Source organism: Nesoenas mayeri (genome assembly GCF_963082525.1).
Source record: "Nesoenas mayeri genome assembly, chromosome: 4".
NCBI lineage: Eukaryota > Metazoa > Chordata > Aves > Columbiformes > Columbidae > Nesoenas > Nesoenas mayeri.
In genome coordinates, this window is record NC_137540.1 from 64840606 (window position 1) to 64861764 (window position 21159).

At 40.1% G+C, this 21159-nt stretch overlaps 1 protein-coding gene across 1 annotated transcript in view; it reads left to right on the top strand.

The window, feature by feature from the left end:
* Positions 1-376: 376 nt before the first annotated feature.
* Positions 377-21159, top strand: part of WFS1 (wolframin ER transmembrane glycoprotein) — a gene marked incomplete at its 3' end in the record, with an annotated part of 30586 nt that continues 9803 nt past the window's right edge. The window contains exons 1-3 of the mRNA XM_080343953.1: positions 377-409; positions 2584-2775; positions 20723-20805. Coding sequence (XP_080200079.1) covers positions 2589-2775; positions 20723-20805 — 270 coding nt within the window. The 5' untranslated portion in view covers positions 377-409; positions 2584-2588. The remainder of the gene's footprint in view (positions 410-2583; positions 2776-20722; positions 20806-21159) is intronic.

Below are 21159 nucleotides of genomic sequence, written 5' to 3' on the forward strand. Positions count from 1 at the left end.
GTGCCCACGGCCCGACCCAGCCCCGCGGCCCCCGGACCGCCCCTCCCGGCCCGCCAGCAGCCGCCTCGCAAGGCCGCCGCACGGACCCTCTGCCGAGGGCTGGCGCCGCCCCCGCGAACCCGCGCTGCCATTTTGGAGTTGCCCAAGCCCGCCCCAGCCGCCTCCATCAAGACACCCTCCCCCAGCCCCCACCGGCAGGCAGCCGGCCCCCCCCGCTACCGCAGCGCGGGAAGGGCCGCACACGCACACAGGGCGCGGCCTCCACGTCCCCGGCAGCGCCCGCTCCCCCTACCGCTCCCCGGCAGCCGGCCGCCCAGCCCGCCCCCCGCGGCGCGGCCCGCCCCCTGTCCTCCTCCTCCTCCCGCCGGCCCGCCCGGCAGCGGCCGAGGCCTCCCGGGAGCGGCGGGCGGTGAGTGGCAGCGGCGCTGTCCCCTCAGCGGGGAGGGCACCGCGGCGGGTGGGCGGGCTGGGGCCGGCCCATAGGGCTGCGGGCTCCCGGCGGGACGCCACTTGTCACCCAGCTGCCCGCGGAACCACGGGGAAAGTTGTTGTCGGGAGTGTGCGCTGGTGATTTCGCCCTGCTGGGCTCGGTGAGCGTCTGGGGCGGGGACCCCGGGCAGGACGGCCCGAGTTGCCGGCCTCCCGCCCCCCCGCCGCGCTCCGGCTGCGTGCTGGGACTTCCCGGCCTTTCGGGGCGGCGGTTCCCACACGGGCCCCTCCGGCCTCACGGGGAACGAGGCCGAGCAAACTCCAGCTCTCCCGTCGGGGGCGGCGGGCGCGGCCGTACGTGCAGAGTCACCGCCGGAGCGCGGCTCGGCCGGGCGGGCGTCCCGGGGCGGCGGAGTCCCGGCTTCTGAGCAGCCCGGGCTGCTGCAAGGCTTGCCCTGCCCCCCGCCTCCGGCTTTTCAATAAATTCCGAAGTCCAATCTAAGGGTCAGCTTCCCTTCACTTCTAATCCTGTACTAGGGAAACTTAGTGGTGCCCTTTTTAGGATAAGTGCAGAGCGACTTTTGGGACGGGAGGTAAGTGCTTTCTTGTTCATCGCATGTGTACCGGCGAAATGCCTTTGTTGCACGGCTCCCATTTCTGGGAGGGCTCCGCTTCCCCATAGCCGGAGTCTCCCGCTGCGGCGCATCCTCCGCCCGGGCTGCAGCCCCAGCGCCTCCTCGTCCTGCTCGGCTCCCTTTCAAAGCGCTAAGGTCAAGTTGAAAACCAGATGCAAAGTAACTTTTGCGATTGTACAGTGGTTAAAAATACTCGTGCTGGTTTACTGGGAAAGTATTTTAATCTCTGTATTTTCCTAGGACTGCTTGAAGGTTGAACGGGACTGTGTTGGTTTATTTATAACTTAATGTAGAAACATAATACAGAAATGCATTTACTTAGTAAAATATTTTCTGGTTTAAGGAAGCTTAGCTTTGGCAAGCAAGTTGTCTAAATTACAAGTAATATTCTACAGTGGTAATATTGCTGGTACTTTTAGCATCCTGTTGTGATTTTTGCATCCTTTAAGTTGTTGGCTGAGTTAAGTAGTGTATCTTTAGTTTTGACTATACTGCTTTCATTTTTACGAGGACATCTTCAGGTCAATAGTCTGAACGTACAAAATTAAGAAGTATAGTTTGTAGCCAGACACCTTCCACGGTGTTCCTTGTAAATTGTTTAACTTCAGGGAAGTTACTCCTAAGCAGCAAGAGTTACTCTGGGTTATACTGCATAGTATATGCACACCTTGCTACTTTCTGTATTGTAAAAGCTAAGCTGTCAGTAAGCACTTACTGAAAGTTCACTGATTAAGGAGCTCTTTACATCATTTAGGGAAGTGCTTACAGTGGAAGTTAAAAGGCCTTCTCCCATAAGGAATTAAAAGGTCTTTCCCTACCTGCCTTAATGTTTTGGTTTTTTTGGTTGGTTGTTTTGGGGTGGGGGTGTTAATAACTATTGTTTAGATAAAATTGAACAGTAGTAAATAAAGTCGGCTTAGTTTAGATCATGTGTATTTCACATGGAGGCATCTATAAAGAGCATCTTTGGTGTCCCTCTCCTCGTTTCCAGTTGGCAGAGTTCTACATCTTCTTCTTTGCCTTCTTACCTTTCTTGTCTTTCTCTGTTAGCCAGTTAGGCGGTGACTGTGAACCAGGCTCTTGATATGAAATGTATTTTTCTATCATTATAGACCTGACAGTACTGTTCCATAAGAAGTTAGGGGTTAGTCTTTATTTCTTGCATGTGTAAGTAGAACGTTAGATTCAAAGAAGTTATTTATATGCAGTACTTCAAGGATTGATTAGTTAATTTTAGCATTTATCTACACTTGAGAGTCAATTTTTATTTAGTTAGGAAGAAAGGCAGTTGCTATTCTGGCACAATGCTATATATGGTCAGTCTTATTCAACAATAGCTGCTCATGCTTGGAATTGTTGAAGAGTGTACAAATACATCTTGAAGTTGCTATCAGACTTCTTGCCCTTTTCTAGGCTTTTGTTCAACGATTTATACAAATATACTTGGACTTAAAACTTTAACTCAGGTTTTATGTTTTAACCCTATCTAATAATTAATCATTATTCTCTTCTTTTGCAGCTAAAATGAATTCAGATCCTCATCCCCCCTCCGGCCCCTCTCAGCCCCAGCTGCATCTTGGAAGGTCCCAGCTAAACGCTGCTGCTGTGGATGATAGTGAGAACAATCAGAAATCTCGACCATCCTCAGGAGATACTGCAACTTCTTCAGTTCCTGGCTACTCCCATAGCAGGGAGAAAGCTGAAAAAAATGGTAAGTATGAAAGGAATTTTCATGCAAAATTGGCTTATGTTAAACATTGGGAGATTATCTTGTGTGTATGTATTCTAAACTCTTTTTCAAGAGATACTGTAAAGTCAAAAATAAATTTTTCCAATTTCTTTTAACCTGTTGATATGGAAGAGACTTTTCTTCTGCAGCTTACTTTATGCATATTTTTGAGGTTTTTTTTCCATCCAATTTTTCTTATGTGCACAGAGCAACAGGAAAGAAGTTTGTTTGAAAAATTGACAGGAAGAATTAAATGTAATTTAACATAATATTAAGGTTTTGATTTAATTTCTTTACTTGGCTAGATCTCATGCTAACTATAGCTTTAATATGGATTCTAGTGTGGATGAATAGGTACTACTGTAATGAAGACCGAGGGAATAACAAACTGATACATGAAACCAGAGCAACAGCAGTGAAGTTAAGATCAGCAGGCAGATAAGTTGGAGTAAGAATCATGATACATTTTGAAAGGCAGAATGATGGTTCCCTCCCCCCAGTCTGAACCCATTGTGCTTCAAAGACTGTGAAAACTGATGGAATGAGATATCTCGTGCAAAAGGTAGAAAGCAAGATAGTTGGCTTCTGTATGCAGCTGTCGAGTTCCAGTTTTAAATTCAGTTTGTAGTCTAACACTTATGCAAGACGGTCTTGTGTTTGAGGTCTTGCAAAATTACTGTTCTTTGACTTTCTTTAAAATTGGACTTCTGATTCTGAAAGCACTTATGTGCATGCCCTTACATTCATAAATATGAGTCACTCTGTGGAAGGCTATTGAAGAGTTTAAAATTGTTAAATGTGTGAAAAACTACATGGCATGTATGCGATGCAGCTGAGCTCTGCACATAGTTCAGGCCAGTGTTCAGCTGTGTTAGCACATCTACTGTTTGCATCTAATTCAAAATTGACTGTTGGAACCTTCTGGGTTCTTTGTTACTAAAAGGCACATTCCAGATACAGGGGAGTTTTTTTGATACCTGAATTTATAACATGCCTCCATGTATCATTACCAAATTTGTCATCTCACCCACCCGTAAAAGAATTTGGAGACAATGGAAAATTGATACTTCTAGCATTAATTACATGATTATTAATTTAGAATGAGCATTAACAGGTATGTTTTCTTCCTTCAGTCTCCAGTTTTAGTATGCTTCAACAGGGAAAGAACAGCAACAATATGAGTAATACAGTTTGGAGTTATCTTAGACTTTGTTATAATATGATTTGAAAGAGGAAACCATAGGTTTCTGTTGTTGGTGCCCACATTCATGCAAGATGCTGAAGATGAATACAAACTATTGATCTAGTGGTGTTTTACACAGATTCTGTCAGGAATTCTTCTTTAGCTAATTTGGAGATGTTCTGTATAAATATTGGACTTTTCAAATTGTATCAAGTTTTGTTTTAGTTCTCTTTCCAGGCTTGTGTATTTACTAATGATCCCTATGCAGTTTTGTATCATAGACGCTTTTGTTTATGTGGACTTTTAGGCTTTGTATTTCAGCAATTTAGTTGTGGCTCATTCCTGATAACTCTAAATCTCTTCCCTTGAAAATCTTCTCAGTGCCTGGTGCCACTATCATTGCCATTTCCATCCCTATCTTCATAATTATCTTGAAAGGCAGTTTTATCTCAAGCCTGTCTGCCACGTGCCCATTTGCCCTTCCGGCAAAGAAGGTTGCTGGTATCCTGGGGTGCATTAGACAAAGCATTGCCAACAAGTGGAAGGAGATGATCCTTTCCCTTTACTCTGCACTGGTGAGACCACACCTGGAGTGCTGGGTCCAGTTCTGGGTTCCCCAGTACAAGACAGACATGGACAGGCTGGACAGAGTCCAGCAAAGGACAAGATGAAGAAGGGATGGGAGCACTTCTCCAAGTAAAGGCTGAGAGAGCTGGGGCTGTTCAGCCTGGGGAAGACAAGGCTCAGGGGGATCTTTTCAATGTCTAAAAATACCTGAAGGGAAGGTACACAGAGGATGGAGCCAGGCTCTTTTCAGTGGTGCTCAGGAACAAGACCAGAGGCAATGGGCACAGGCAGAAACACAGGAGATTCCCTCTGAACATCAGGAAACAGTTTTCCTTGTTTGGTTGGTTTTGTGTGATGTGGGTTTTTTGGTTTGGTTTTTTTTTTGGTGTTTTGTTGGGTTTTTTGTTTCTTTTTGGTTTTTTTTTACTGTGAGGGTCACCTCACTCTGGTGCAGGTTGCCTGGAGACATTGTGGAGTCTCCATCCTTGAAGATACTCAAAAGCCATCAGGAAGTGGTCCTGGTCATGCAGCTGTAGGTGGCCATGCGTGAGCAGGGGAGCTGGAGCAAACGACCTTCAGAAGTCCCCTCCAACTTCAACCATTTGCTGATTCTTGAAATATTCTTGCCAATGTATCTGTATTTGTCATCGGTGCTTTTTCTTCCAGTCTCTACTTATATATGCTGTGTTTAAGGCTGTAGCATCAACATTAGTGTTAAGTAATTTATTTCCTGGAAACACTCATCTCCTACTTATGCAGCATTATCCATATCTTGCAGTGTAATCCAGCAAATTAATGAACGCCCTGGCTCTGACTCAGTAAAGCACTTAAGCACACACACACATCCTCAGTTGCACAGGTACTTCATTTGGATTGAATTCCTGTACTAGGGGTTTTTTGTCAGCACTTTTTCAGTCTATCTTCTGCTAATGAATCATTAGGTAGTATTCTTATATTTCTTATATAATTCATTTCACAATGGGAGGTCACAGTGCTCTGAGAATTTGTTGTGCAAATCAAATCTGAATTTAATGAAAAAACAATATTCCATTGTTGAGATGATTTGTAGGTATTGTTTTTGTTGCTTTAAAAAAGGAGGGTATTCCAATTTCTACTCAAAGCTGTTGCATTCTCTAGAAAACCTCTTCCTGTATACATTGCTGAGTTTTGTGTATGTGATAGGAATTGAATGAATATCAATACATCAACTCTGTTTAAAAATGAAACAAACAGAAAGAAAACCCAAACAAACAACAGCAAAAAAGTCATTACTCTTTCATGGATGTTCCTGGACAGGAAGTTTATTAGTGAGCAAAGCATATACACTACTAATTAGAGCTTATGAAATTTTAAAACCATTGAGTCACCAGTATGCTTGTAAGCAAATTACAGGAGAGTTGCCAGTGACTTAAACAAAAGAGTTCTGCCATGATGCTAGTGGTCTGTGCCAAGAGGAGCATGGTGTATAGCAATGAAGAGCAGTGGCTGCTTGTTAGTGAAGTCTGGAGTTTATTGAAACATACTAAGACTCAAGTCCTCCAAAGATGCCTTTGTTTTTTTCTTCCCTGGTGCACAGCGCCCTCAGTTTCTGTCCAGCTGCTACAGACCCCTTTTTGGCATCTGTGTTTCATCCACTCTGTGCATCCTCCTTCCTTCAGATACTGCCCTAAAGCGATGCGAGAAGAAATAGCTCAGATGAGAGCTCTGGAGGTCCCAGCACTGAATTCTCAAAATAGGCTTAAAAATATCATTCTTTCTGGTGGAGTCATCTCCTCTGTGTACAGAGAGCAGAGTTAGGAAAAAAGCACCTTCAACATGTTCACTTAGGTAGCATGTATCTGAATACTGCTTCTATTAATGTAATGGTTTTGGAAGAGATGCATGAATGTGCACACCAGGAAAGTGGTGTGTATTGCTGTGCTAGAAGGTGGCTTTCTGTGGCCCAGTGGATATTTCACTTTTAATTCAGATGAAAAAGAGGGCAGAGTTGAAACATCTCACAATACAATAGTGGTCAAATACTTATCTGTGATGTGGATTCAAGTAAATGCTTCAATTCGGTCATAATAACTTGAATGGTACTGACTCTCCCCCCAGGTAAATATTTATTGTGCTGCAGCTTATCTGTAGGTGTTACCATTTCTTGTAATGCTTGAGTACCTTCAGGCATGTAAAGTGTCTTCACTAAAAATTCACTGTCTGCCAATCAGCAGATAAAAGAGGATCCTAGGATAACAGAGAAATCAGGAGACAGTGTCAAGACATTTTTCATATGTGGATGAAACAGTTTTGTGGTGGTTTGTGGTTTTGGGGTGTGGGGTTTTTTTTGTTTGTTTGGATTTTTTTGGGGGGTGTTTTTTTGTTGTTGAGTGTTTTTGGTGTTTGTTTTTAATATTGTTCACGTACATTTGCTAGCCAATATGGTTGGAGGGGAGGAATCAGGTAGGAATTCAAAGGTGGGAGTTTGGGAAGTTTTGAGAGTGTTGCAAAGCTAAGTTGCAGTGCTTGAAGAAACATCTCTTTGGTTAAGGAACTAATTTTTGTTTTGTCTGTGTTTTTGCTGTTAAGGAAATATGCACAAATCTCTTGTTCTAGGATTGAGAACATATGGGGAAGATATTTGTACTGAAAGCTTTGCATACAGGAATCAATTTCTTATGTTTTGTTTGTAGATGTGCAGAGTTCTCCTTGTACTTAAGGCTATGAGACTTTTTTATATCTCTTGGAAGAGAACTATTTTATAAATTGCATTACTTAGAATTTATAAATAGTACAAAAATATTCTATACAGTTTACAACACATTGTAACAATGCACAACAGTGTGTCTCCAATGCCTTGCTAAATGATAGCTAACAAATAGGGAACCTCTCTAATTTACAAATATTTTCTGAGTGTTAGCCTCTTCCACTTAAGGTTACAAAGAACCTTTGCTTCAGAGCTCTATTTTAGCACTTCTGTGTCTTCATTTTCTGGCAGTTTGCTTGTACAGACTAGCTCTTGAGGTAAAGTGAAATGCTTGTGCAAAGCCTGAAGAAATCTCAGAAAAATCTTTGATTGTTAGAAGGGGAGGATTATGCCTTGAAGTATTAATTGCTTAACAATTTATCTGTCAGTTTATTAATGCCCCTTCAAACTTTACCTGTAATTACTCAGGCTCCTGGAAAGCTCATTTGCCAAGCATTGCTGTGGGAGAGAAAGGATTCTATCCAAACAGAAGTTAATGACTGTATTTTCAGATAAAATTCTGGGACATAGTCATAGCAGAGAACAATGGGAATTGGCTTTTTCAGGTATGCTGCTATTGTTGTCAATAACCTGCTGGTGCTTTTACGGTATGTGGGAGTAGGATTGGACAATCATTTGTTTCTGGAAAGATCCTCTATCTTTCCCTCTTTCACCATTTGAAATGCATAAATGTTTTCTTTGGCTGATAGCAAAGAAATCGTTACTGACAATGATTTTTACCTTCACACAATGAACCAGATGAAGGAAGGTGCCCTAGCTCAATATTCCTTTGTTATTTTTCAGGTGGATCAATTTCCTGACCCGTGTTTGTTTATGATAGCAAAATGTTTGTTCTAGCATAGTCCCAGGGTGTTAGAGGGATAGAAATGAACAGCCAAAGAATAGATGAAGGTGAACTAAATTCACATTAGTAAATCATGTAATGATATGGGAGTAGCTCTGTAAAGCGTTCCTATTATACACATTTAAAAATGTAATCTAGTGGTTGGGATTCAGTCTTTCAATTTAGTCTTCCCCAAAAGGAATCCAATATGCATGTTCCACTGTGCACACAAAATGCATTAAATGGGAACTGTTGGAAAGTTAAAAGTACCTTCCGTAACTGAACCAACTCTCAAATATAATGTATCTTCATTCATCAGCAGCAAGAACTGCTAATCTCTGCAGATATTTTGCAGTGGCTTTGGAGGAAAACATTTGGAAGTACTTAATGTCTGTACATTCGTCTTCAAATAAAACTGCAACAAATCCATGTTACACTACAATAATCAAGGAGAGACTTGAAAGTGTTGTGCTGTTAGAAGGCCTCTTCCAGCAGCAGAAAGGCCACCTTAATTGCAGAAGTTAGAAGGTGAGACTGGACACAAACTGGGAAATAAAACCAATCCTTTGCAGAATCAGTTGGTTATTAGATCTTCTTGCTAACCAAGGCTGTAAAGCGCTGTGGACTTGCAAAACAGTTGGGGTGGGCCTTTTTTAAGGGCTACTCTGTTTTGACAGTAAACTAATGAACTGCTGCCGTGTCTGTCTGGTGCAGAGCCTAAACTGGAGAATTGCTGAAATTCCATTTGAGTGTTGTGCAGATCGTTGTGATAACTTCAGGTCTTCACCTACAAAAATATGTGGACTTGATGAGGTTTAGGGTATAAACTTTCTTCCTTTTTCTCCTTCAGGTTGCGTTTTTCTTTTTTTTTATTTTGTTTTGGTGAGGAGGGTTAATAATTATGACTTTCAACTGAGAAATTACAAAAAGCTTACTTATTTTTAACTCTACGGTTTTAGAACATGTTAGATTTATCACACCTTATCAATGAAGGTCTTAGACGGAGATACCTGCATAGAAAAAGCAGCAGGTCTGTCTCATTAGTTCTGTGTAAAATTATTTTAATGACTTTACATTATCGTTGTACAATAATAGCTATGCTAGAAAGAAATACCTTTTAAGAATAGTTTTCCATCCACTTTTATAGTCTCTGTAATATCATTGCTCTTAAGTCTTCCACCTACATGTTGGTTTTTTTTTTCTTATTGCTCTCCTGACAATTTGCCTTCATTTTGTGGAGGTGCAGAAGTTGTTTTCTTTTCCATTTAGTGCTATTTGATGACTTGCAATTGTGGTGTGACTAAAACTGTTATCATACCTACAAGTGCATTTGTGCTTCCAGAGAAGGCAGAGTTGAGTCCTAGGTTTCAAGACCTCTGCAAACAACTGTTATTCCCTTATCTCCGATCCAAGTTATCAACTTTAAAAATAGAATGCCGGGCAATGTACGCTAATATAAATATTTTTAATTGTTCTTGGGGCAAGTATGGCCATCTTAAGATCTTGACAAGGAAGTGGAAGTACATAGAAGAAAAACATGCAATGTGCTGTTAATTGTACCAAGCCCTTACTTTGCAGGTAAGGTAAGATTCCAGGAGACTTCTAAATGGACGAGAGGATTCAACAGTCATGGATGAGCAAATAAGAGTCCAAAGTTAATAAACACATTTATCAAAACCATGAAGTTTGTTGTACAAAATATTTCTTCCTCTCCAGTCAGTTCCTCTGTTTGTGTCATTAGATTCTGTATGTACAAATCATGTTTATGACGTGATGCTTAATGCCTGCTTTTAAGTGGAACGTCAGTCTTTCCAGAAACTTTACTCCTACATAGGTACTGCACACAATACCACTGAACTTTTGGAGCTTGTGGAAAGTGAGTAGGAGGATTTCTCTTGAGACAAACTGGCTCCACTGAACACTTAAAGCTCAACAGTACAATCCAGTGACACATAAAAGCTATTAGAACCTTAATTTTTGTTACAAAATGTACAGATCAACTTTTTCTGAAAGCACATTGATAATAGACAATCTACCTGCGGATGAACAGTTTAAATCTCTTTTTCCTGAAAGAAAGTCAGACACCTTTCACTTTGGAGATATATAGCATCTTCTAGCAAACAAAAGGATTTAATTTTGTCACTAATATGAATATGCCTTTCCTCCGAAGTGTGTCTGAGATTCTGGAAAGCTTGTTTCATTATTGAAAACAAAAGCTGTAATAAAGAGCTGTGCACTGTTGCCTGAAAAGTCTGGATTTGTTGGATTTTTATAAACTTACCAGATCGGTGCTTACAAAAGGAACTTCTGGGGGGGGGGGGGGGGGGAGGGGAGGCGGGTGGAAATAAAAATCCTGTGTAACACTATCAGAATTACCACCATCTACTTCCAAGAGGTACTGGAGGTGTTATATAGGGTGTGACTCCAAAAGAAATACCTTCTAGGGAGATTTGGAACAAAATGTGTTCTGCTGTTTCTATTTTGCTTGATATCCCTGGGCAGGCATGTTTGTAAGCTTTCATTTTCCTACGTTTTCCTTGACTAGTTTTTGCTTGAAGTATCTGTATTATTTACTTTGTAGGTGCATGCATTCTTGTTATTTGCTTCCTAACGTTATCAAATCTTCAGATTTCAACAAACAAGTGAGCTATTGCTGACAATCTGCAAGAAAACTATGTTCCATGGCTAGTATATTTAGAATAGAATCATTTAGGTTGAAAGAGACCCTCAAGACCAAGTCCAACCATAACCTAATTCCAGCACTAAACCATGTCCATAGGAACCTCGTCTAAACACCTTTTAAACTCCTCCAGGGATGGTAACTCCACCACTTCTCTGGGCAGCCTGTTCCAATGCCTGACAACCCTTTCCGTGAAGAATTTTTTCCTAATATCTAATCTGAACCTTCCCTGGTGCAACTTGAGGCCATTTCACTTGCTACTTGGGGGAAGAGACCAACACCCCACATGCTGCAACCTCCTTTCAGGTAGTTGCAGACAGCGATAAAGTCCCCCCTCAGCCTCCTTTTCTCAAGGCCAAACAGCCCCAACTCCCTCAACTGCTCCTTATCACACTTGTGCTCCAGATCCCTCACCAGCTTCGTTGCCGTAATTTAATATGTGAATTTCTTAAAGCAAATTAATTCTGTCTTCTAACATAAATTAACTGCTTCACTTTGGCAATGGGCTGTTATTTCTGATGCTTCAGTCATGCTTTGTTTTTTTGTTTTGGTTTTTGTTTGTTTGTTTGTTTTTTGGTTGGGTGTTTGTTGTTGGTTTTTTTTTCAGTAGCATAAAAAGTTTATTAAAATCCTATCATAGTTTTGAACTGTGTAGCAAGACCTCTACTGACTTCATAGGAAGCTATAACAGCTTCTCTTTCTGACTCTAACCCTGGCAAAGGGGACTCTTGGAGGGATAGAGAACAAGACTGGTGAAAGCTGAGGAGTGGGAGACAGAATTCCTTTAGAACAGTGGTTTGAGGATCCCGTTCAATTGACCAGAACCAAAAGACACCAGTGCTTCAAAGCAGTCTGCAATATAAAGTTTTGCAAGTGGATTGTCTCTTGGAGCTGGATACCTGGCTTTAAGGAGCCAAATGCTTGTTATCTTTTAGTTAATTTAGATTTATTCTACAGAATGCATTGAGATTCAGCAGACACAGAACACATTTTGAGTCCCTTAAATACAAACTGAGGATGAAAAATGAATGTTAAAAGATGACTGGGTTCCAGAAAGCTGACTTTCTTTGTGATTGTCTATGGTAATAATTAAGGTGATATGCAATCTTTCGGTGCACCTCCCTAATTTTCTTTGGGACAGGATTTATAGCATGTATTGAACTATTACTTTTCTAAGCTAAACCAGTGCTGGGTCAGATAGCTACAACCTAAACTCTAGGCACAGAGTGCAGTTATAACTCTAAAGCTTACTGATAGCAGAACAGTACTTAAGCACTTGTGTTATCTTGAATGTGGGATATGTTGCACTTCAGAGGCAAGTTTTTGTGGAAATCTCTAGACGTAAATGATAAAATAAGAATCCAGCTTCAAGTTCATCATCATGAAGGTCATGGAAGAGGCTTTTTCAAATACAGTAACTAATTCAGCCTCTGTCTTTTCTGTGTCATGTCTTTCTCCACCTGCACATTTGTCCAACTTACCTTGTGGGACACAGCGGGAAGGGTGGAGTTAAGCAGCAAATGTATGTTATTCATACTAGTATCCCCTCAAAGTAAAAGCAAGTAATTCTCCATGTTATTCAGATGATAATTCCTTTCAGATTCAATTACAGTAAGGCCTTCTTGATATAGCAGTGATGTATGCCTGAAGCTTCAAGTAAGAACAGTGCTGTGCAGTGTGACAAAGGTCAGTTCTGACATCACTACACGGTATGTGGAGAATTTGTTCATCTGTGGGAGAAGATGTAATGTTGAAGATTACATTCTTCCCTCCCTGCTCCCACTCCAGTGATTTAGCTGTTGGAAGGACCTGTGGATGAACTCTTCTTCCTTACTACTCTTGTCAGTTGATAATATGGAACTGAGAGAGATGGGTGACATCCTGTGACTTCTTATAAGTAAAAAAACCACTTAAATTAAGTAGAGAGCTTACTGGATAAAGCTAATGAAAACATGAAGTGCAGTTTTTCTCCCTCTCGATGCCATCCAGCTTTTTCTTCTCTCCTGCCTGAACAAACACTGCAGTGTTACAGTTGTGAACTCTGTACGAAGGATCACAGAAGTTGCTGTCAGTGCTCAGTATTAATACTGGAGAACCTGAAAGGTGACAGGACTTTTTCAGGTTCAAGATTCTTGCTATGTTTTTCATGAGAATCCTTTATGCTATTATTTACAGCATGCCTGTTAGAGACAGGGAGCTTTTTCTAAATGCGGTGCTAGTGCTGTCCTCATTTGACTTTATTTCTATTTTACTGAAATGTTAAAGGTGTTTGATGGCAGCTGTTTACTTCTTAGAATGTTCTTCTTTAGCACTTTGTAGCCCACAGACTTCCTTGCTCAGTGTGGGATCTTTGGTAGTGCTTTCTGGTTTGTTTTTCTTTCTTCTGCTCTCAGTTTGTCCAGTTGCTATTTAAACTCGTAAATATTTGGCATTGGCCAAATACTTTAAAACAGTTGATACCCTTTGTATTTTTGGTTTGGTAAGACATTGAAAGTCTCTCTGGTTTCTTTCTCTATTTTGTGAATTCTTCATATAACTAGTGTCATTCTTTTCAGTTTCCTCCCCAGGTTAAAAAGCCCTGATAACGGTGTCTTGCTAGCACTGAGCCTTTTTTTTTTCTTCATAAAATGGCATGTTACAATGTTACGGTTTTATTCTGAGTGGTAATAGTTCAGAGCTTATCACTTGTGTACAATGATAAGGTGTCTTCTTGTTTTGCATTTGCTGGATTTCATCTGGCCTTTTGTCACTTAATTAGTCACGAAATCCTTCTGTGGGTTTTGTTTGTGTTTGGTGTTTGTGTGGGTTTTTTTCCAGCAATCCCTTCTGAGGTGCTGGGGTTTTTTTTTGGCCTGAATAACACAGAATCATCATTAGACTTTGTCATCTTCATGTTAGCCTCCCCCCTTGTGTTTTTTTTCATTGACATATAAATGCATTGAATAATATTGGGCTTGTTGTATATCCCTGCATGTATAAACTGATAATCTTTTGTCTGGGAGAAAGTAACCTGTGTATTTTTATTCTTTGTCTTTTATTTCTTAATCTCTTACCCACATAACAGGCTGCATTCTAATTTGTTTAGAAGCCTTTCTCCATGCCTTTGGATATAGAAATATGAGCTGGCTCTGCCTGTCCTCCAGCCCTTTGACTCCTTCAGGGCTGTCTAATACCAAGGCTTTTTACCCAGTGTATCTTTTTTTGCCCCCTCCCCAGGCTTAGGAGTTGTTTGTTCGTTTGTTCCATTTCTTCCATGTATTTGCCTTCAATGGCTATCAGACTTAATGGTCTTTGTTATCACAGATCTCTCTGGTATTGTACTTGTAGATTTCCATTTCTCAGTTTTAAGTCAGTATACACTGCAGTATATAGTTCAACAGAATACTTGGATAAACAACTACAAGACTCTACAGTTTTCAACACAACTAAAAGAAATCATAGCATATTTTTAAAAGAAGGTTTTTGAGACTGCTGTACAGTCTCAAATGATATTCCCAATGATATTCCCAGATAGGTATAAAAAACCCCGACCATGTTGTAGGAGATCTATTTTACTGCAGCTTTCTTTTTTTCAAATACTCAGCTGCCCTTGAACTGTCTGTAGGCCCCATAATCTGCGAAGCTTGCTGATGATTGTGTGCTTGAAAAAGGCATAAAATGTAGTAACAAATGCTACTTCGGGTTGTTTGCCAGACCTTTTTCTCTTCATCTATCACTGTATATGTTTCAAATTCATTGGGTTTTTTAATTATTTTTCTTTGGTTTGGCATGACCTTGGCTTTACAAGGATGCAGTCTTATTTCTAGAGAATGAACTTCCTCCTTTTCCAGTCTGGCTTTGCTTCTAAATACCACTGTAGCAGATTTTTTTCTTCTGACACTCATATCTGAGTACTAAATCTAATGTGCTGTTAGAGTGGCTTACTAACCTCCTAAACTATGTTCTGTACATTGCTCAATTAGAAGCAAGAATTCTGATCTGTATTGCAGTTTCTCTGATTAGTTCATTAAGTCAGTTATTAAATGTATCTAAAATATCATCTTGATATCATTCTTGAAAGCAATACTTTCTGGGAGGTAGTTTAGGTCATTATTGCTGTTTTCTGGCCTTTTTGCTGCTTTTACTTTTCTCCGTATGTCTTGGTTGTGCATTTGTCTTGGATCTGTATTTAAAATCCCTTATTTAAAAAAACCTGAAATTTGCAAGATCGTTTGTGAGATTAATTACTCATCATTGCTTGTCCCACTTTGCTGAGCTACCTTGATAGCAATTTTCATCTACAGCAACTGTCAAATCTTCTCATGAAATGGTAAAAATATTTATTTACTTTTCTAGGTGTGTGTTTGGTGAGGCTGGAAATGTTACCCCCGGCTAGGACTGAATATATCAGATGTACTGTGCATGCGTTTAACTCTCCCTGACTATCTTCAGTCACCTCAGGAACACTTGCCATACTAACAAAACAGGAAGGCCAATCTGGAAATCTTGTGTATTGTGTCATCTCAGATCCTCTATTCTCCACTACACATGGGTTTTTTCCTCCTGCTCCTGCCCGTCCCTGTCTTTTTTTTTTTCCTGAGCCCAAATGAATGCTTGTAGTCGTGATCGTATAAAGTGTGTGTGCCGTACAGGTTTCCTTTATACACTTAGCGTGGGTGTTGCTTAATGCATTAATCTTTTGCTTCATAGAGTTTGCATGCAGCTTTAATATTCACTTGTAAAACCTGTAATTTATTTTAAACTTATATATTTCAAATTAATACTTTGTCTTCGTTATTGCTACCTGTCTGAGAAACTGCTTTCAGTTTTCCTTCTATCCTGTTCTCATTACGTTTCCACTGTTCAAAGCACTTGGAAGTTCCAGGCTTGCATTTGTGTAAAAAAAATAAGTATTGCATATGCTAGCATAACTGTCTTGTGGCTGGCCCCTAATAACTGTGTGAGCAAGAATGGTTTGAATTGGAAGGGATCTTAAACATCATCTAGTTCCACCCCCCCTGCCATGGGCAGGAACACCTTCCGCTAGTCCAGGTGCTCAAAGCACCTCCCAACCTGGCCTTGAACACTTCCAGGGATGGGGGATCCACAGCTTCTCTGGGCAGCCTGTTCCAGGGCCTCACCACCCTCATGGTGAATAATTTCTTCCTATATCTAATCTAAATCTACCTTCTTTCAGTTTAAAGCCATCACCCCTTGTCCTTTCACTACATGCCCTTGTATTAATAAAAAGTCCCTCTCCACCTTTCCTGTAGGTCCCCTTTAGGTGTTGGAAGGCTGCTATAAGGTCTCCCCAGAGCCTTCTCCAGGCTGTGCAACCCCAGCTCTCTCAGCTTGGCTTCATAGGAGAGCTGTTCCAGCCCTCTGATCATCTTCCTGGCCTCCTCTGGACTTGCTCCAACACATCCAGTCTTAAGCTTGAAAGGCATAAGAGATTGAGATAATTTAAAATACCAGTCTTTGGCTTCGGTACTCTCTGCTCATGATCTTTCTCTTTGGAGAATTCAGGTGCTGTAGCTGTAACCTCACAAGAGCGAGCTATGTGCACCTGAGCAGTGGGTGATTATAGCAGGCGAGGTGCTAAAACTCCCTTGTTCTGGGTAAATCCACTTTGCTGAGAGCTTCAATGTGTTTGAATTGGTAGGAAAGTAAATCAACAGGCATTTTTATTATTCAGAATGCACTCTATTGACTCTTTCTGCATGAAATAACTCTAATGGATTTGTTTTAAATTTCCACTGAAGCCTATATCAGCAAAGCTGGAATCTTACTTTATGTAATCAATCCGCGAATTAATATGTAGAATTTCAGAAAGTAAATAGTAGTCGTTAGTTTTCATCAGCTTGTCTATAACCTACCTATGTAAACAGCTGTGTTTAGACTTCTGTATTCTGAGTATTTTTCTGGAGTTGCAAAACATACTTTTTTCTAGTAAACAGAAATGACTAGTAATGTTTTGATGGCTTCTTTGAAGTCTATCAGCTAATAATGTGCAGCTTTAGTTTGCTCTTGCGAATGGTGTATATGACTATGAAATGCATACAGAGCTTTACCAATTTAAGTGTATTGAGTCTTTTTTAATAATTATTTATAAAATGCGGTTTAAGTGACAGCTTTAACCTGTCAGATGAAAAACCTGAATTTCTAAAGTGGATATTTCTGAAGCCCATCAGAGGTTTAAATGCTTTCTGTAGTATGAGGACATAAACGCAGCAGACTCAAAAATGCATCTGCTTCATCCTTTGCAGATCACAAATCTTTGTTTCCTCCCTTTTTTTTTAAGTGGAACCGAGAAAATTAAAGGATACCATATTATTTCATGTGTTAAGCCTAAGACTTAATCGCACAGAATAATATAAAAAACATAAAAATTTTATTCATAAAGTCATTGTTCCAATATCCCCTGAAGAATTTGTGTTGAGTGACCTGTCTCTGTGAAGCCACAATTAACTGAATTGGGATTTGAGCCCCAGAGTAGCCTGATGATGAACTAAGGTTTACACAGGGACTTGGTGTCAGGATAGGAACCACAGCCAAAATGAAGTACTAACCACGCTTCCATGTTCCTGTCCTGTCTTAATTTGTTTCTTATATGAATGCTACGTGCCACCTAAAACTTGTGTGGTTTCACTTGCTTGCCTTCATTTGAATGACTGTGGTGCTTGTGAATCTTGAATAAGTGATAGACTTCATTGGCTTACATAAATGCGCCTGACACACAACAGCTAGTGAAGTCTATTTTAATTGCCATAAAAAATACATGAAGTATTGCAAGGTGAATGTTCCTCTCTCTGGAAATTTTTATATTCAAGGCAGAGTAAAATTTGACATTAAAAAGACATGAATTTTTAGAAAAGCTGGAAAATAAAAGCTTCTACTGACAGCATTTCCATTGAAGCACTCTTATGTGGGAGGAATACACATCAAGCCATTTACTGACTAAAAACATGCTTGAGAACAAGGAGGATAAGTTATAGATCACCACTTTTTATGGTATTTGTATGGTGGGTGTGTTTACTCTTGCATAGTATTTGTTTCAGTGCTGAGCTGAATTGAAATAAGGTGTGTATTGTCCATCCTTGTTCTAAAACACACTTTAACTGTGTTTTGGACCTTTTACCTTCAGAGACTAACCTAAATATTTCATGAGAAAGTAAGTTGATGTGGCAGCCATGAAACTTGAGTTGTTCATGCTTTGTCCTCTTGCTTATCCTTTAAGCAAAGGAAAAATATTTCTAGCTATGGGAACACTATGATACTAAGCTATTCTAAATTTGGTCTCCAAAACACGCCACAGCCTGCTCTTCTGCCCTTGCCCTACAACTACAGAAGCAACCTACAGACATAATTTTAATTAACTATCTTTTATTTATATTTATAGGTCACATGTGAGAGTACACAGAAGTGATAACCAGGTGGGAGGGATTGGACAGCAGGTTGAAAATAACAGCAGGAAGGGTTTCTTTGGCAGTCAGCTCTGTCAGCACAAACATTTCAACAAGTTTGCCTGCAGTACCAGCACATTTTATTTTCTTTTCTCAGTGAAGAGGGTGATAGTTGGAATATAAGGCTGCACATGCAAGTTTTGCTTTTTTTCCTTTTGTACCATCTTTGCAAAGAACATTATTTACATGTTAATCTGCAGTGTGATTACAATAAAGTAACTTTATCCTGGTGTTGAAGAAGCGCAATGGGAATGCTCTGCGGCTTTCTACTATAATAAGTGTTCTTGTCTAACACATTAATCTGACCAAGAGATGGAAGGGTTGAGAGCCACACCATGTGTGGCAAGTGGAGCAGGAGAGAAAGGGAGCCACGTTGTGCATATAAGCTCCCAGATAATCACTCTTCTTATTAGGGTTAATATCAGTTTAGCAAACTGCTTTTTACAGTTTGCCTTTTTTGTGGGGGTGTTTAAATTCCATTCAATTATCAAACACTGACTTCTGAATGGTGCCTCCGGTTTTGGTTTATCCAGAGCATCATCAAAATATTTGTGGTGATCTGTTCTCAACATGTAGAAAACCATGAACACACACACACACACACACACACACACACACACACACAAAACCTATAGCCAAGACTGCTGCAGAAATTTTGATGCAAAATAAGTTAGTGAATGTGAAAGCACAGGAAGAAACAGAAAAGAAATGCCTTACCCAACTTCTTTTCATTTGACTGGGGTAGATGGATGAATATTATGTTTATTTAAACAATATGCTTTTTCCTGTAACTTCTTGTTCATTGTAAGCAGAGATCCCCTGAGTTATGTCTGTTGGTGTGAGTGGTGCCACCTGGAAAACAGGCTTCTGACTTGTTTAGAGTTCAATCCTGTTGCTTATATATCCGAGCAAGGAGATTAAGTGGTTAATTTTTCAGGGATTCTGTTTGTCTATTTTACAATAATATTTTTACAGCTTTCTAAAAAGACCGAGTACTAAATGAAAATTATTTTTCATTATGTGCCTTGTTTAGCCAGACAACATGTTATAATCTGGCATTAGTATTTTTCCAAGTGGAGCTTGGCAGACAAAACTGTGGCTTGATGAAGGAGAAAACTTATTTCATGGCTCAGTCTTGCTAAAATACATCCATTTTAATGAAAGCCTTGGCTTGTAGCCTGTTCTTGTTTGGAAATAGTCCCAGTACCAGGGATGTTAAAGGATGTAAGTAGCCCTGTTCTTTGGGAGATCAGTTGGAATTGGGTCTATTTCTCTTTCCTCCTACCTTTTCAAAAAGAGCTGGTACTAAATAGCACCTTGCTAGCAGGGCTGCTTACCAGCTTCTCACGTTATTGCTGCCCAAATTAGCTTGAGGCTGAACTTCGAGTGGACGCCAGAAAGCTTCTCTCATTGGATTTTCAATGTTTGGAAACTTTGCTTCCTCCCTGTACTTTCTCAAGATGTCTATGCCCTCTGCACGTCACTACCGGGCATTGCAGTGTGTTTCATGACCTTGGTGGGGTAATTTGGTACATGTGGGTCAACCTTTGGTGCTTACTGTTGAGTTTGGATTTTCCTTTCTAACCAGGGGTTGAGGTTGGCTGGTAAAACTGTTCTTCTGAATCAGTGGTCTGTTGCCTTTTCTTACACTTACCCCACAAATTAAAAGTTGTATTGATTTTTCTCTTTAAAATTCCTCCAAACTAATTTATGAGAAATCTTCTAATAAAAAGTGGTAGTTCTGGTCTTTGTCAGCTTTTCCATTTAACTTATTTTTCATCCATCAAGTAGCATGCAGCATGACATTATTTACAAAGGCTGGATGTCAGCTAAAGCTCTCAAGATCTTTTTCTTTATGATTGACTGGTGAAGCAATATGATGCTTTTGAATAAGAAAATTGAAAAAAAGGCTGTGTGTTTACAATAGATATGAAGGGAGAAAACTAAGGTGCAAGTGAGGTTTACAAGGTGTAATCATGGTTAGTTTCTGTGTGCTCGTCACTAAGGAGCTGAGCTTTCAAATATACTGGACATATTTTAAAGGCTGGTTAATTTTTCAAAGCTCTTGAAAAGTTTTTCACTACTAAACGAAGAGGCTGGCAGGTGAAAGGCTGAAGTGCTATCAACAATAAAAATAGGAATAGTACAAAAGCTGATCCATGCTACATTTCACATGTGCTTATATTAATCGTAAGGAATATTCCTCTATTGATAAATGAATCCTTTGGAAGTAGATGAGAAACTGTAAGCTGTATGTGTCGTTCTGTGACAGGTACCAAATAACAAGCAATACAAGCAATATGCTGAAATACAACACTGAGAGGGAGTGTAAATACTGTAATGAGTTAATTTCCACTGTACTTGTTAAACAGTCATGTTGGATTTTTTAGATATAATCCTTTAATTCTTCAACCACATATAGCAATGATTTAGAAAATACTGTCAAATATTGCTACTAAACAATTTTCTTTACCAAATTCATTTATAGAGGGCATGAAGGAAGAACCTGAAGTGCTCTTTGAGGAACTGCTTGAGAGGGCCAAAGCTGGAGAACCAAAAGCACAAACTGAGGTAATTTTACATGTTCTTTGACCAGTCTTGTTTGATCTTAATTCCAAAATTGCTGTAGAGCTATTATATTATCTCTTTAGTTGGACTGTATCTGTTTTGCACTTGAACTGTTCAAAGAAAGGTGATGCCAGATGGTTTTTCTGCCTTGAGAAGTGCTGCTTGCTTGGGAGTGTTACTGGTCTCAGGTCCTTTGGGCTTTGGCATTCCATTGTCTGGTGTACTGGTCTAGTATAAATAGCTTAAAATTGTTTAGAAGGGTTTTAATTTGTGTTTAACTTGGTTGGTGTTTTACTTGAGCATTCTTTTCCAGCTTCAGCTTTGATGGCAAAAGGGCGGGGTTATGGTCTCCTAGGT